Source organism: Miniopterus natalensis, chromosome 21 (assembly GCF_054644295.1).
Source record: "Miniopterus natalensis isolate mMinNat1 chromosome 21, mMinNat1.hap1, whole genome shotgun sequence".
Classification (NCBI taxonomy): Eukaryota; Metazoa; Chordata; class Mammalia; order Chiroptera; family Miniopteridae; genus Miniopterus; species Miniopterus natalensis.
Genome location: NC_142101.1, coordinates 16,459,628 through 16,473,244, shown reverse-complemented (window position 1 = coordinate 16,473,244; position 13,617 = coordinate 16,459,628). Strand labels below are relative to the sequence as shown.

The window sequence follows — 13,617 nt, the reverse complement described above, 5'->3', positions numbered from 1 at the left end:
AAAAGACCTTTGTATAAAAGTGCAATTTTGCATGGGGGAAAAAAAAAAAGCTATTGTCTGTCTACAGAAACCTCTAGACTATGTTGGTTCTAGGGTTTTATTAAGTGCTGGTCCTTTTGAGATAGAAATGTAATGTAAACTGGAATATACTAACAATCAAGAATATCTGGGGGTCATTTAAACCTTCATTAAAAAAAAAAAATAAAGCCTAAATTTTCATACACTGCATTGTGTTTCAAATGAACACAAGCTCCGTGGGGGGAAATAACCTTATTAATCCAAGCATTTTAGAAAAAGGCCTCAACAATGAAGACGTCCTACGCATCACAAAAAAGAAATAATTTCTGATCATCGAAAATTAGATTTGGGAAAACCTATTGCCTCGGGTTGTTATTCTATCATTGTGCACAATGTAGAATAAGTGTAGTAGGTCGACATAATTCACATTTAGGACGTGAAGCGAGTTCTCAGTGTGAAGGGCGATTCATGAGGCTTCCTTGTTTTTGTCTTCTTAGGGGAGGGAGGGAGAGACGGTGGGACAAAGGGCAGCAGCCAGGGACAGCACAGGGACAGGGACAGTGGTGAAAGTGACGGGAACTTACTCCCAGCTTGAGAAGGTACCGAGTGCCCGGCAAAAGGTGTCGCAGCGTGTGGTCCCGAAGAGGCTCTGTGCTGTTATAGGCAACATCCCAAACGGGAGAATCCCGCGTGCGATCTGAGACGTACAAGACATAGCGCTCCAGAATCCCGTTTACCTTTCTGGGTTGTTTCCACCTAGGAACGGAAAAGCACAGCAGCATCATTCATTCACATCAAGCCCGGCGTGCACGGCCGTTACGGACACGTGTGAACTTGGATTTGGGCCGCGGGAAAAATACACACTGAGAGCTCGAAAGTGATTGACGCACACACAACCGAGTAGTTATGAAATGTCTATTCTGAACGGTACAAAGAAAAGAAGACGTAGTGCCAGCTCTCTAGTTACTTATAATTTTAATTAGCTAGTACTATACAAATGTGTGAGTACCTGATTTGGAACTTAAGCCACAGAACCAAAAATTGAGGTAAGTAAAACATCTGAGCGCATATGAGAAATGGGAGGGAGGGAGGGAGAGAGAACACCATAATGGTATTGGAAAAGGTATCGATCGAACGGTGCAGATGCAGCTGTGGGTGACAGAGAAGCTGGCTCGGAAGGGCCGAGAGAGAGGTAGGCCTCTCGAGTTAGGTGACGCGTGACCTCGATGCACGACTGTGTCCCTCGATGGGCTGGATGGGGCAGGAAGAGTCTAGCGTGTTCCACGTGAGAGTTACAATGTGCCAGTGAGAACAAACAGGGCAAATCACGGATGGGCAGAAACCAGTAAATACGTTGAGAAATACTTAAGAGTAGTGGGAAATCTTTGGGGGGGGCGTAAATAATGTGGGGCTGGCTCTGGGGTAAAAAGGAAAGGAAAGCCAGTGGGAGAGTTTAGATTTGGGACAATGGAATATGACCGTTTTCCAGCTTGAAAGAATATCTTAATTTATTTAATCCAAACTCTTTTTTCATAGATGAGAAAACTGAGGCCAAGAGAGATGACTATAGACAAGCAGTGATTAGCGGTAGGAGAGGTTTAATTCATCACTGCAATATTCCCTCTACCTCTTGTGCTAGGAAATGGGTGAAAATCACCAGTATCAAAAGTAATCTGAACATGCCGATAGGTGGAAGTTCTTTTGTGACGGCAAAGGAACACGGAGGTCCTAGTTTATCCTAAAAAAAAAAAGTATGTTTATACTAATTCCAAATTATTGCAAACAATGCCTCAAGTCTACAAAGCCCAGGGCGGTCACATAAGTGGTCAGTTTTCCCCTCCTTGGAGCTTGCACGGAATCTCTGTACACAGAGGCCCGGCCTGATTGCGGAAAGACAAAATGGAAATGAACTTGGCAAGTCATAATCAAAGTTCCCAGAACCACCGAACTAATCACTCCTATGCATTTAATCACAATGAAATTAATTCCGTGTCACAAACCCTTCCCTTGATTGAACTCCCTGGGTTTCCTGCATGAACCCGTGGGTGACAGAAACAATATTTCCACTCACTGTGCGAATATAGTTCTAGAATCCAGGACGGTCAGAAGGGGGGGATCCACGTGCTCGGGCGGCAGCTGTGCCGTGTACAGGGTGACCAGGGAGCTGTTTGCACACCCCACGCGTGTGCACGCGCCGAGCAGAAACCGGTGGGGCGTAAACGCCGCTAACCCTAGGGGGTGGGGGAAACCAGAGTTTATTGACAGTCATACTTTTTATTCCAGAGATCTCACTCCTCCCTCTACATTACTACCTCCTAGAACAGTTCAAGTGAAGCTTAAAATAAGACTCGATAGCCATCAAAATCCATACCAGTAAGAGAGAGTCTGTTTCACCCTTAAATATACCACGGTTATTTTTAAATAGACAAGTGTCAGTCAAACTCTTGGCTTGACTTTTCCATTTTAACAATTTGACTGTTTTCTGGAGTGTCCCTGGCCAGGTAAGTCGGTTTTTGAGTTTAGACTTAGTTCAACGACTCTGTTAAAAAATAAATAAATGAGACATTGCATTATTTTTAAAGCATCGGAGAAGACAACAGGAGTTGCTTTTGAAATTCAAATACGCAGCTTGTAACAATGACTTTGAGCTTGTAATTCCTTTTGCTGAATTCCTTTCGCCTCTCCTGCACCGGAGCGATTGTTATTTGACCTTCAAGCCGTCCAGGCTCAGGGCAAATGCCCGGTTCTTTCTTAAGACGTCCCCAACACGGCCTGCTGTGACCTCTGGCACAAGATGGAGCTATTATCCTCTCCTTCCCCTCCCAAGCTGGCTGCACACCCCGTTAGCACGGCGCTCACAACACTGACAAAATGATCTGTTTACACGGCCACACGCTCAGTCCATGGGAGCGAGCTGGGTCAGGGCAGGAACGGCGCCAGGCCCGTTTCGCACTGTCGGTACCCAGCACAATGCCTGGCACACGGTGGGCTTTGGGTACTGTGCGTGTCAGAATAAACTCATCCGTAATTTCCTAATTCAATTCTGAAATATCCTCAGCACCTCCCCTGTGAAGGTACTGAGTCACTTTGCTGAGCGGATCGAACCAAACTCCTGCCAACTTTACCAAGATGTAAACATCAGCCGTATTTTTGTACTTGTCTGAATTCCTCTAAATATCATTCTCAAACATAAATGCTCCATAAAAAACAAAAAACGAAACAAAACTGGAGGTAAGGGTAGGCCAAAAGGTTAACAGCGGTTCTCTCAAGTGAGGGCACAGAGATGGTCTACATGTTTTACTACGTATATTTTCAAATTTTCTAAAGTAGGCATGCACAGCGCAGATGGAGAAAACACGGCCGTTTTTTACCAATAGCAATTCGTTCTTTAAGAAAACGTGTGCCCACGGCCCGGCGGACACCCATTACACCTCCTGTGTCATACTTCCTTTCCTCAATGACTTCAGCGTTGGCTCGGTTTTCTTTTCGATCATAATCCCTTTTTTTTTTTTTTGGCAACCCCAACGTCCTCAGGGATGACTCATCCCCGCGTCTGGCTCCGCTTTAACTTCCTCCAACGTGACGCCCTTCACCTCCACCGCGTTTTTTCAGCATCGTTAGACCTTCTACTTGATCATCTCTGGAACCGTTTCCAAGATTCTTAATTTAAAATCTAGCCTATCTGACCACAGACCGGTGACCTCCCACCTCTCGCATTTGTCACGTTAGCGCAGTCCCTCATCGGCTGCCACACGCGCCCAGCCTCTTATTTCCAGAGTGTTCACAACACCCGCGTTTCCCTGGCCGTGATCTTCGATCACCTGTCTCAAAGCCATCTCCCAAGGGCTGCAGGGCACGTCACCTCCCCAGGGCTCTTCTGCACCTGCCACCTCAGTCCCTAGCTTGGGACAAACCTCATCAGCTCCTCGTATCTGTCCAACGTGACCAGGTGACATTGCTGAGCCTGCTGAGGAGTCCACGAAGATGGTAGGTTTTCCGATTTGAACTGGACCCTTGTACTGAGCTGCTTTTTTTTTTTCCCCACCTTCCATGGTTTGGCCAAGTCTCTAGAAAAACCGGGTGAGGTCTCCAATTGAAGTCCTCGGGTCTAGCTCTCTCTGAACCCCTCTAACGTTTGGCATCTGTGCCTTGGGGGCAAGATCAACGTGGTTGTCTTCTCTGCCCCTGACCCTACGTCTTCCCCTCATCCCAAACCTCCTCTAAATGCCCCTCGATTAAGTGATAAAGTCAGAATTCACCTATAATATAGGGACTAGATGTGAAACAGAGTGTGACTGGTCCGAGAGCAGAAAGAACCAGAGAGCCCTTTCGGACAGAGCCAAGCGAAGAGTACTCGGGGCCTAGATTTAATAATTAGGGGAAACAAAAGGGCGCAGACCCTCCCCTCCTCAACCTCAGATTTCCCAGGTTGATGGAATAAAGGAAGGAAGGAAGGGGACATAAATGTGCAGGATCTCGGAAGAGGGGCCCCGATGCCTGTTTCCAAGGCAGAGTCCAGGCAGCGGACAGGCCCTGGCGAAAGACAAGGGCACTGGTGGGTGCAGGCAGGTGGGGCCACAGGAGACCCTGCGAAGAGCTCAGTTTCCCAAGTGTGACGCGGACGCAATGAAGGACCTACTGGCTGTGAGGCAGGGATCTCAGTAGTGACCCCTTTGCGTAGAGTATGAAGGGTCATGGGTGGCCACGCTCCACACACCGAGAACTATCTAAGACCCTGCAAGCTTCTGCACCTTCAGGGCATGGGAGGGACCCAGAGAGTGACGCCAGATACAAGTTGAGTTATGGAAATAAAGACATAGATATTTATAGACGTGGAGATATAGGTATAAGACTGAGATTTGTAAGCGCTTCATGCTCCTCTTGACCTTTATTTACGCTTCTGATAACCACAGCCAAGACTTCCAAACCTACGCAGGATTAAAATTTTCTTCCCATTTTGGATTTGTTAAATATAAATTCACAAGAAAAATCCTTATATTTGGTTTGGGAGATCAGATGCAACAGGGATTGAGGATTGTCTTTGGATTCTGAACATCTGAACGCTATCAAGTCAATAGCGCCAAGAAAGCCCGTCTGATTAAATAGCTTTTCTGACTTGCGAGTCATTTTTATGCCTGTGCTGTCCACCCCGAAGTGGGTTATCCTGCCTGGATTTCCATAAGAAGATGAAGTGTCACTCGGGTGCTTTGAATAATGAGGCATGAAAAAAACAAGGGGACAGAGCCTCGCATGATACATGGTAGATGGAGCTGCGCAGGTGGCCGGCCGGGGAGATCCTGGGTGAAACGGGAGGTGATGGCGAGGACCAGAGGAAAGAAAGTGAGACAAGAAAATAGGAGGTGGCATCAGGTTGAGGGAGAGGGAAGCTGCGTGAAAAAGGAACAACGGAAATGGGTGATTTAAAAAAAAAGATGTCTATTGATTTCAGGGAGAGGGGGAAAGATAGAAACATCAATGATGAGAGAGTCATTGATCGGCTGCCTCCTGCACACCCCCGACTGGGGATGGAGCCCGCAACCCGGGCGTGAGCCCTGACCGGGAACCGAACCACGATCTTCAGGATCCTAGGTTGATGCTCAACCGCTGAGCCACACCAGCCAGGCCAAATGAGTATGTGTGTTGTTAAAGAGTTAGTCTGAAAAAACGAAAAAGTGGGTTCCAGGGGAAGCAGGACTAAGGCATTCTTCGGGGGTGAAGCCCTAAGCAAAACCACCAATTTCAAATTGAAAGCCAAAAGGATTATAATAACAGCTCCCTCCCCCCTGCCCAGCCGCCTCTGGCCGGGGAATACGTCTCCACAGAGGCGATCAGGCCCTTCAAGGGCAACGTAATGGATCAATGGATTCGCGCAATCGCAGGTATGTACACAAACCTGAGCGCCGTCAACGGGGGTGGGGGGGCCCTGAAAACACGAGGCCGCTGCTTGTCAGGGCCCCTTAGCAACAGCGTCGTTTCCCCTCTGCCTGACTGCACCGTCTGCATGAGATCAAACACAGAGAGCGGGGGGTAGGGGCAAACGGATCCCCCTGACACGCAGCAGACACGGATCCACGGGCCTTACCCCGAGACACGTCACGTGGAAACGCTCCCCGGCGCGTGGAAACCTCCCCGGTGCCTGTCCCGCCAACTGTAATTTACAGTCCTGGCCATGAATTATACGCTGTTTTACAGATTGATTCCGTGCTGTTGTTCAGACGATTCCATTGATCTCAATTTACAAAATGAACCGAGAAGGAGGCAATGACTTTCTTTTAACTCCTGGTGTAAACCGAGAAGTTTCTATCTTCTTACGGGTGCCTCCCGTTAGAAAATTAAAAGGCAGCCCGTGATCTGATGGGTGTCATCAGGCTGCTTTTCTAACAACTCCTGAATAAAAAAATAAAGCTCCTTCCTGAGTTTGTTTTCTCCCCTCTGGGCACCCTTCCCAGGAGTCGTCACCTGGATGTTGAAAGACACTGGAACCATCTAGATCACTACTGACCGCCTCTCCTCCGTCACCAGGAGTCTGGCCTGAGGCCGCTTCTGGGTTATGGCTCAGTGAGAGCACAAGGCAGGTGGTCGACGGGGCGGCCGTGTGTTTTCCACAGGCGTCTGGAGGCCATCGAGTCCTGCCCGAACCCCGAGGGGCACCAGGTCGCCACAGCACAGCCCTTGCTTTACAACCACGTGCTCAGCCTTTTGGGTCCCAAAACTGACCTTGCGATGAATGAAAACAGAGGCCTACTTTAGCCTGCACATCACTGCCCATCGTTCGGCTCCTCCCAGAATCCTTCCCTTGGAACCTGCTTCTCTTTGGCCGGGTGAGCATCACCCGTCACCAACATCCCTTCCTGTCCTTTCAAACTCACCGGCAGAGCTGGAATCCCTTCGCCCCGGTAAGCGCGTTCGTGTAAAACTGCACCCGAACGACGTTCCTAAACTCAACAAGTTTTCTGTTTTCCGCCTCATCAGGAGCATCCCTTCCATCAAAACCCTGCCCCAAGTTTACGTTATGCACGGAGCATGGTCTGTGCTCCACATAGTTTCTCCCTTGTGAGCATCCTGCCACCAGTCACGAGCACCCACAGCATCATCGACTCTGAAAACAAGAATTCATGGTCTCGCGGGCTTCTCTTAATGACTCTTCGTGCCTTGGACACCCCCGATGGTTGGATAGTAAACATTTTATTGCAACAAGAAAACTAACTATAAGCAAATGGAGCCCTGGTCTCTCTCTCTCTCAGGTTAGTCGCTGGTGGCATGTGCTGGGGGAGCCCAGCCTGCTAGGAGTTGACAGTCACTAGTGTGGAGAGAAAAACACACAAACTACCACTGTCAGCTGTGCTAATGAGGAATGATGCTTCCTCCCTCTTCTTCCTTCCCTGGCCGGTGACAACGAAAGGCTCCCATGCAAAACTCCTTAGGCCGACAGCGTTCTGAGCCAGCTGGGCTCCAGCCTGGATGCCTGGGCGCCCCTAATACCCAATTTATAACAAATTATAGTATAACAAGCCCAAGATTGTTTTTTTCTTGGGTACTCTTATAAATAATATGGCCCTAGAGCAGTATCTCCCCTTCCCTCCCTCTCCACACGCACACACACCCTACTTCTGTACCATCTATCCTATGAGAAAGAGGATTGGGGAGGCAGTAACTGGCTTTTGAATTTTATAAATGTTTACAACTCACATTCAGAACAGCTTTTTGCCATGTATTTATTCATTCACTCCACAAATATTTGTCGGGCACCTGCTACCTATTTTATACCCTGGGATACAGCAGATAACAGGATATGTACAAGCTAACTTCAGATATGTCTTTTGAATGACACAGTTTGGGGTTATGTCTTCCAAACTTAAGAGAGGCTGTGCTTTATCCAGTATAGACATTTGGTATGTAAGGCACTTCAATTTATATTGCTTATGGCATAAAATGGTAAATGATTTGAGAATATTTGTGCAAAATTACAAATTATAGTGTATCTCCTATGATGGGGACTGAACTGCTACTTATAAAAAAAAAAAAACTCATTTAAGGAAGAGCTCGAGTGTCACTGATTAACAACAATTTACAATGAGGACATTAGCACCAAACTGCTTAGAGACACAAAACTAAAGGTAATGTATCCGCATGGATGTCACTATCAGCTCCCGAAATGCTCACATTTTCAGGAATTCTACAGATGCTGAATTTGAGAAATGCATACTCAAAAGTTTGTGGAAGTTCAGTTGACACTAAAGGTATGTAGCTTTACGGAAAACATTTATTTGATTTATATTTTGAAAACCAAGCCTAGCTTCACTGCAGTGATTCAGGGAGGGGGAAATCGCTTCGTAGTATCTCGAGAGTCTTTTTTGACACCAGAGTTCCAACCTAATAGAATTCATGGACTGCATCCTCTTGGTTTTTGCATAATAGACCTGCGTGAGTGGCAGAAAGTCACTTTTTAATCTTCCCACATGAAATAGGTATTCAAATATCTGAAAACTTGGTAGTATTTCCCTAGGAGTTGCTGGACTTGTATATATTTCCACAACAGGACAGAATAAAATGCAGAGAGGTCAATACAGGAAGATGATCTTCGCAAAAAAGCCTTTAAAACTCAGGATGTAGGAAACAAACTTCCCTAAACCCTATTTGAATTTTCTATATGTATTTTTTAACTCAAACTCTTTTTCTACCATTCTAGGCTTGAATGTGACTGGGAAGGACAAGCAAACACGGGAATGAGATTCTTAATCAATGAGCAGGGAGCCGTTGTCGAAGTCTCAAGCCATTTGCTAACACTCCTCCGAAGTTTCCCCCGCATAGGAAAACAACTATTTTATGTTTAAATATGTTCCAAGATTTTGGTTGTGATTGCACAGAATTTAATCACATCACTATTATAAATGTTAAAAATAGCTGATTGATTTTAACAAACTTGAACATAATGAAATGAGTCCTATTTGTAGCCCTGGGATGGCACCTCTCACAGGTTTTGCACAAATTCTGTGCTTGTGAGCTTCGCAACAGTCGTTGTAGTTGTGCAATAAGGGCAAGTAGGAAGCAAATGTGTACCCAATGGGTGGCAAACCTCGGACACACGTCACTTCTCTGTTAACAGTCATCTTAGGTCTGGCTGTCAGTCTCAGACAAATTACTGTCTCGGGCACCCCTCTGAATACCAGTTGATAGTCTGACAAATTCTCTACATAGTGTCTCCTTTTCTCGTAAATGAAAAGAAGTGATTCCTCGATCCCCAGTAGGGGGCATGCAAGAGGCAGCCAATCAATGCTTCTCTCTCATCAATGTTTCTCTCCCTCCCTCTCTCTCTAAAATCAATAAAAACATATTTAAAAAATAAAGAAAATATACGTAACTTTCTAAAAAAAGAAAAAAGTTGATTCCTTCAGTCCTTCATTTTGAAAACGATCTTTGTTTCCCTTCTACATGCATATGCCCTTCCACATTTCCAGGATAGAACATGAAAGATACAGTCCCCACCCTCAAGGTGCTCGCAACCTAGCGAGGAAGACAACCAGGTCAACCAATAATTCTAGTAGAGAAAGCTAAGTAGCGAGAGGTGGGAACACAGAGGAAAACTGAGGACCTCACATGTCCTGCTGCACCAGGCCAGTCCTTACTCAAACTCTAATACACTGTCCCAGCCTTGGGATACACAATAAAGATCTATGAATAGTGGGAGGCCAGTAAGTCAATGAATGAAAGAACCACAAATCGGTATTCTCAAAAATATTTTGTTCTAATAGTGTTTAATATTGCTCAAATAAATATTTAATGTTTACTACCTTGGCACATAGCTGTGTGCAACCATTGCGAAAAATCCCTATTGTTACGCCTGACGTGCACCCCTCCAAAATTCATATGTGGAAGCCCTAACCCCCAGGACCTCAGAATGTGGCTGTACTTGGAGATGGGGTTCTTGGAGAGGTGATTAAGATAAAATGAGGCCTTCAGTGTGGGTCCTAAGCCAATGTGAACTCAGAAAAACAAACTCCAGTGTCCTTATAAGAAGAAGAAAGCTGGACACACAGGACACCAGGGAGGAGCACTCAGAGAGGGAAGACATGCGAGGCTGAGGCCAGAAGGTGGCCATCTGCAAGCCAAGGAGAGAGGCCTCAGGAGGAACCGGACTTGCTGACACCTTGATCTTGGATTCCGAGCCTCCAAGGCTGTGGGAAAATAAATCCCTGCGACCTAAGCCACCCGGTCTGACATTTTCTCATGGCGGCTCTAGCAAACTACCGTTTCTGGGATGGATTCAAAGGATATATTCTTCTTTCGTGTCCATGGTTAAGTGAAACAAAAAGATATGAGGTCATGCGGCCGGGAGTTATAAAAATCCAGGTTTACACGCACAACCTTTCATTACTGACTTTGGACAAATGGCTCCTCTCTCCTCTCAAGACCACACTCTGCAGGCCTATAACCTCCCGCTTTATCGCCTGAATTTATGCAGGCTCAGCATGAGACAGCTCCCATCTAAAATAAGTAGGGTTCCTTCCAACTTAAAAAATAAAGCTAACATCCGAATGAGACATTTTAATTGACGTGTTGTCTTTCGGAATACATTGATGATGTGACGGAGATATAAATGTTATATTAATATTTTGACACCGCTGATTGTCACAGTGTCATGGAATTTCCCAGCATTTTTACTTTAATCTCATCTAGTTGAGATCTGTGACTTGGGAGCAGAGCACCCAAATTCTAGTCCTAGCTATATCACTGACCAACTTCATGAATCCAGGCAGATCCATTAAGTTCTCTGAATCTCTATTTCTTTATCTACAAAATGGATATACATCTGTTTAACTGTTTTATATGATTGTGTCATGTAAAGGCTCCAAGGAGCTGGTGGTACATGTGAAAATATTTTCAAAGTACAAGTTATCAAGAAAAACAAAGACATCAGGAAATGTTCACCTGTTCTTGGGGGGTGAGAAAAATCTAAGTTTTTCTACCTAAGGAAGAAACTATGAAGGAAAGTATTGTAGACTAGACTGAAAGTTTAAGCAAAATGACTTACACACCACCATAAAGGAAAAAAATAGCAATAAAAAAGACTGACAAAAGTTAGATATGAGGAAAGAGTGCTTTGAATTTAATCTCTGCCTCTTTTCTTCTGACATATTCAATGCAGCTAAATTCACTGAATATCCTTGATGTCTATACACTGAGTACTTCACTATATCATTTATAGTTTAGACGTTTTAATCCCTCTCTGTCTTTATTTTTAGAGAAAGGATGACTTAAGAATCTGAGAGTGTAGGTCTGCTAATAGAAGTATTCTCCTATAGTTTGCTGAATTTTCTAAATCGGATAGAGAGACAAAGCGTGTCCAGATGTGGTTCCTAATGAGGTCACTGGGCTTTGCTCCGTAATCGAGGCCCCTCCAAAAATACAGTTGTAGGCTTAGCATCTGCAACAAGGTTAATGGAAATCTGCACCAAGGGTAAATACTTGAGCAGATTGTGTCATCGGGAAATATTTAAACACCATCTAAAAGGATTTAAAATAAGTAGATTTCATTTTACACTGACCGATGCACAGAAATGTAATACAATAGATCTGCTAACAAATAAACACGAGGCCCTTCTCTCCTCTCCTCCCCAACCCCTTGCCATCTGTATTGTTAAGTCCAATTAGCTTCTGGCATTTCAAGTTCTAACCTACTTGTCCTCTCACCCAATGAATGGAGATAACAGCTATCCAGGTGCACCCATGGCTGTTTCAGAGTAATGTCATTTTTCAATTATTTACTTTCAGATACGCAGATGAGCTCAGGCTACCCCAGTTCTAAAAAGCCTTCAGTGGCTCCCCTCTGCCTCGGAACCAAGTTCAAACACCTGAGCACACCTGAACACCTCTGACACCTCGACTCCTGCCTCTCACTGCTCTGGACCCCTTACCCAGGGCGCTCAGCCACATGCAACTGTGACTCTTTTATTTCCATGAGACGCACATTCACAGCCCTGTGCCATTGGCCATTCCGCCCGGCCCTTAGGCTTGCCTGTTTTTCAGCTCTGAGATTCTAAAGCCTCGCTTCTTTTTCTAATTCAGGCTTTTCCCCTTGCCTCCTCAAGGTTCCCCAGACTTGGTATAATCTAATGCTCTGTCTCTATGACATAGAAAGGGCACAAGTATGACTTGGTAATAGAGAGGCCCAGTGACTCATAGATGAGATCACCGCCGTACCTGAAAGCCCTCACACATTCCGCCTTATTAATACTGGGCCTCACAGACTGGAACACAAGCATGTCAACAGGATCCCCCTCGGTAACATGACTTTATGGAGGAGGAGTGATTTCCATGCACTGCACTGCGCTACTCAGAAACCTCAAATAAAAGAAAATATCAAGGTCAAACTGAGGTTTTATTTTGCGAAGACAGGGTCTCTTGGAAACCATCAGTCTGAATGGATATAACTTAGCGCAAATTTGCAGGGTGTTGAGAAGGTACCTCACAGCGCTTGGTTAGACGTACCTAACCTTTAAATGCTGTTGTTTTATTTTTTTATTTTTTATGACGCCATAAGCCATACAGCGTCTTTCCACAATAAATTTCTCACCATAAGACTTAAGTGCCTGGAAGGTTCAAGATGAACATGGCTATTTTGCTGCTTATACGTGATTCTGTCTGACCTTGGCAAGTAAGACAGAAAGTTTGAGCGCTTTTGGTTGTTTAAAGATATAAATATTTATTGCCTTATCTGACTTTACCAGAAATTCATCTGCTTTCCCTCTCTCCTTCCCTTCTCTCGGTCTCTGTCTCTCTTACACACACACACACTTCTTACACTGTTGTTATCTTCATCTGAAGGCCTCATTCTCAGAGACAGAAACCCAGGTCCTGAGAACCCCAGTGGGGGGGGGGTTCTCCATGGTGCTGGAATCAGGACCCCCACCTCCCACCCCCTTCCCCAAACATTACGATGACTGTAGATTAGATGATACCCTTGAAAACATCCCTGGGTGATGGTTTGGTGTCAGACTGGTTAATAGAGTCCCTAGTGACCTTCTCCCCTTTGGGGGCTTCAGTAGTTGTAAGCAGTAATGTCTTAGGTTGGGCTAACCCAGAACAATTTATGTTTCGTGCAAAAAAGAAGTATCCAAAGAGATCACCCCTCTTTCTTCACCGGTTAGTACAACTCATACAAGCCTCCTTGTTAGGCTCATAGAGTACTTCCATGGTTACCCCTCTCCTGCACCCCTTGTTTCTGAAAACTTTGCAGGCCTCTCCGAGACATCTCAGGAACTTCTTAAAGATTGCCCGTTTCTGGTAGGGTGCGCATTTAAATGAGAATGATTTGGTTGGCTACAGCTTGGAGAGTCGTCATCAATCAGAATGCTATCTAGCCTGAACTTTGAAACAATCCCAGTATGTTGAAGAGACAAAAGGTGGGTTTTTTTTTTTTCCTACCTATTTATGAACATACTGTATACACACATCTTAAGTGGCCCACAACAGCTCTGCTGGTGATATCAATGGAGGTCCTTCAATCTTTCGATAATGTTTTTAATCATAAGCTTTAAGGCAATTGTTTCCACCTCAAAATTCTTTAAAAAAAAAAAAAAATCTGTTATGGGACAGAAA

At 45.2% G+C, this 13,617-nt stretch overlaps 1 protein-coding gene across 1 annotated transcript in view; it reads right to left on the bottom strand.

Annotated features, from left to right (window-relative positions):
• Window positions 1–13,617, bottom strand: part of USH2A (usherin) — a 301,382-nt gene that overhangs the window by 147,200 nt on the left and 140,565 nt on the right. Inside the window, exons 32-33 of the mRNA XM_087829032.1 lie at window positions 2,090–2,249; window positions 603–774 (exon numbers count right to left, since the gene is read on the bottom strand). Of these exons, the coding sequence (XP_087685158.1) occupies window positions 603–774; window positions 2,090–2,249 (332 nt within the window). The remainder of the gene's footprint in view (window positions 1–602; window positions 775–2,089; window positions 2,250–13,617) is intronic.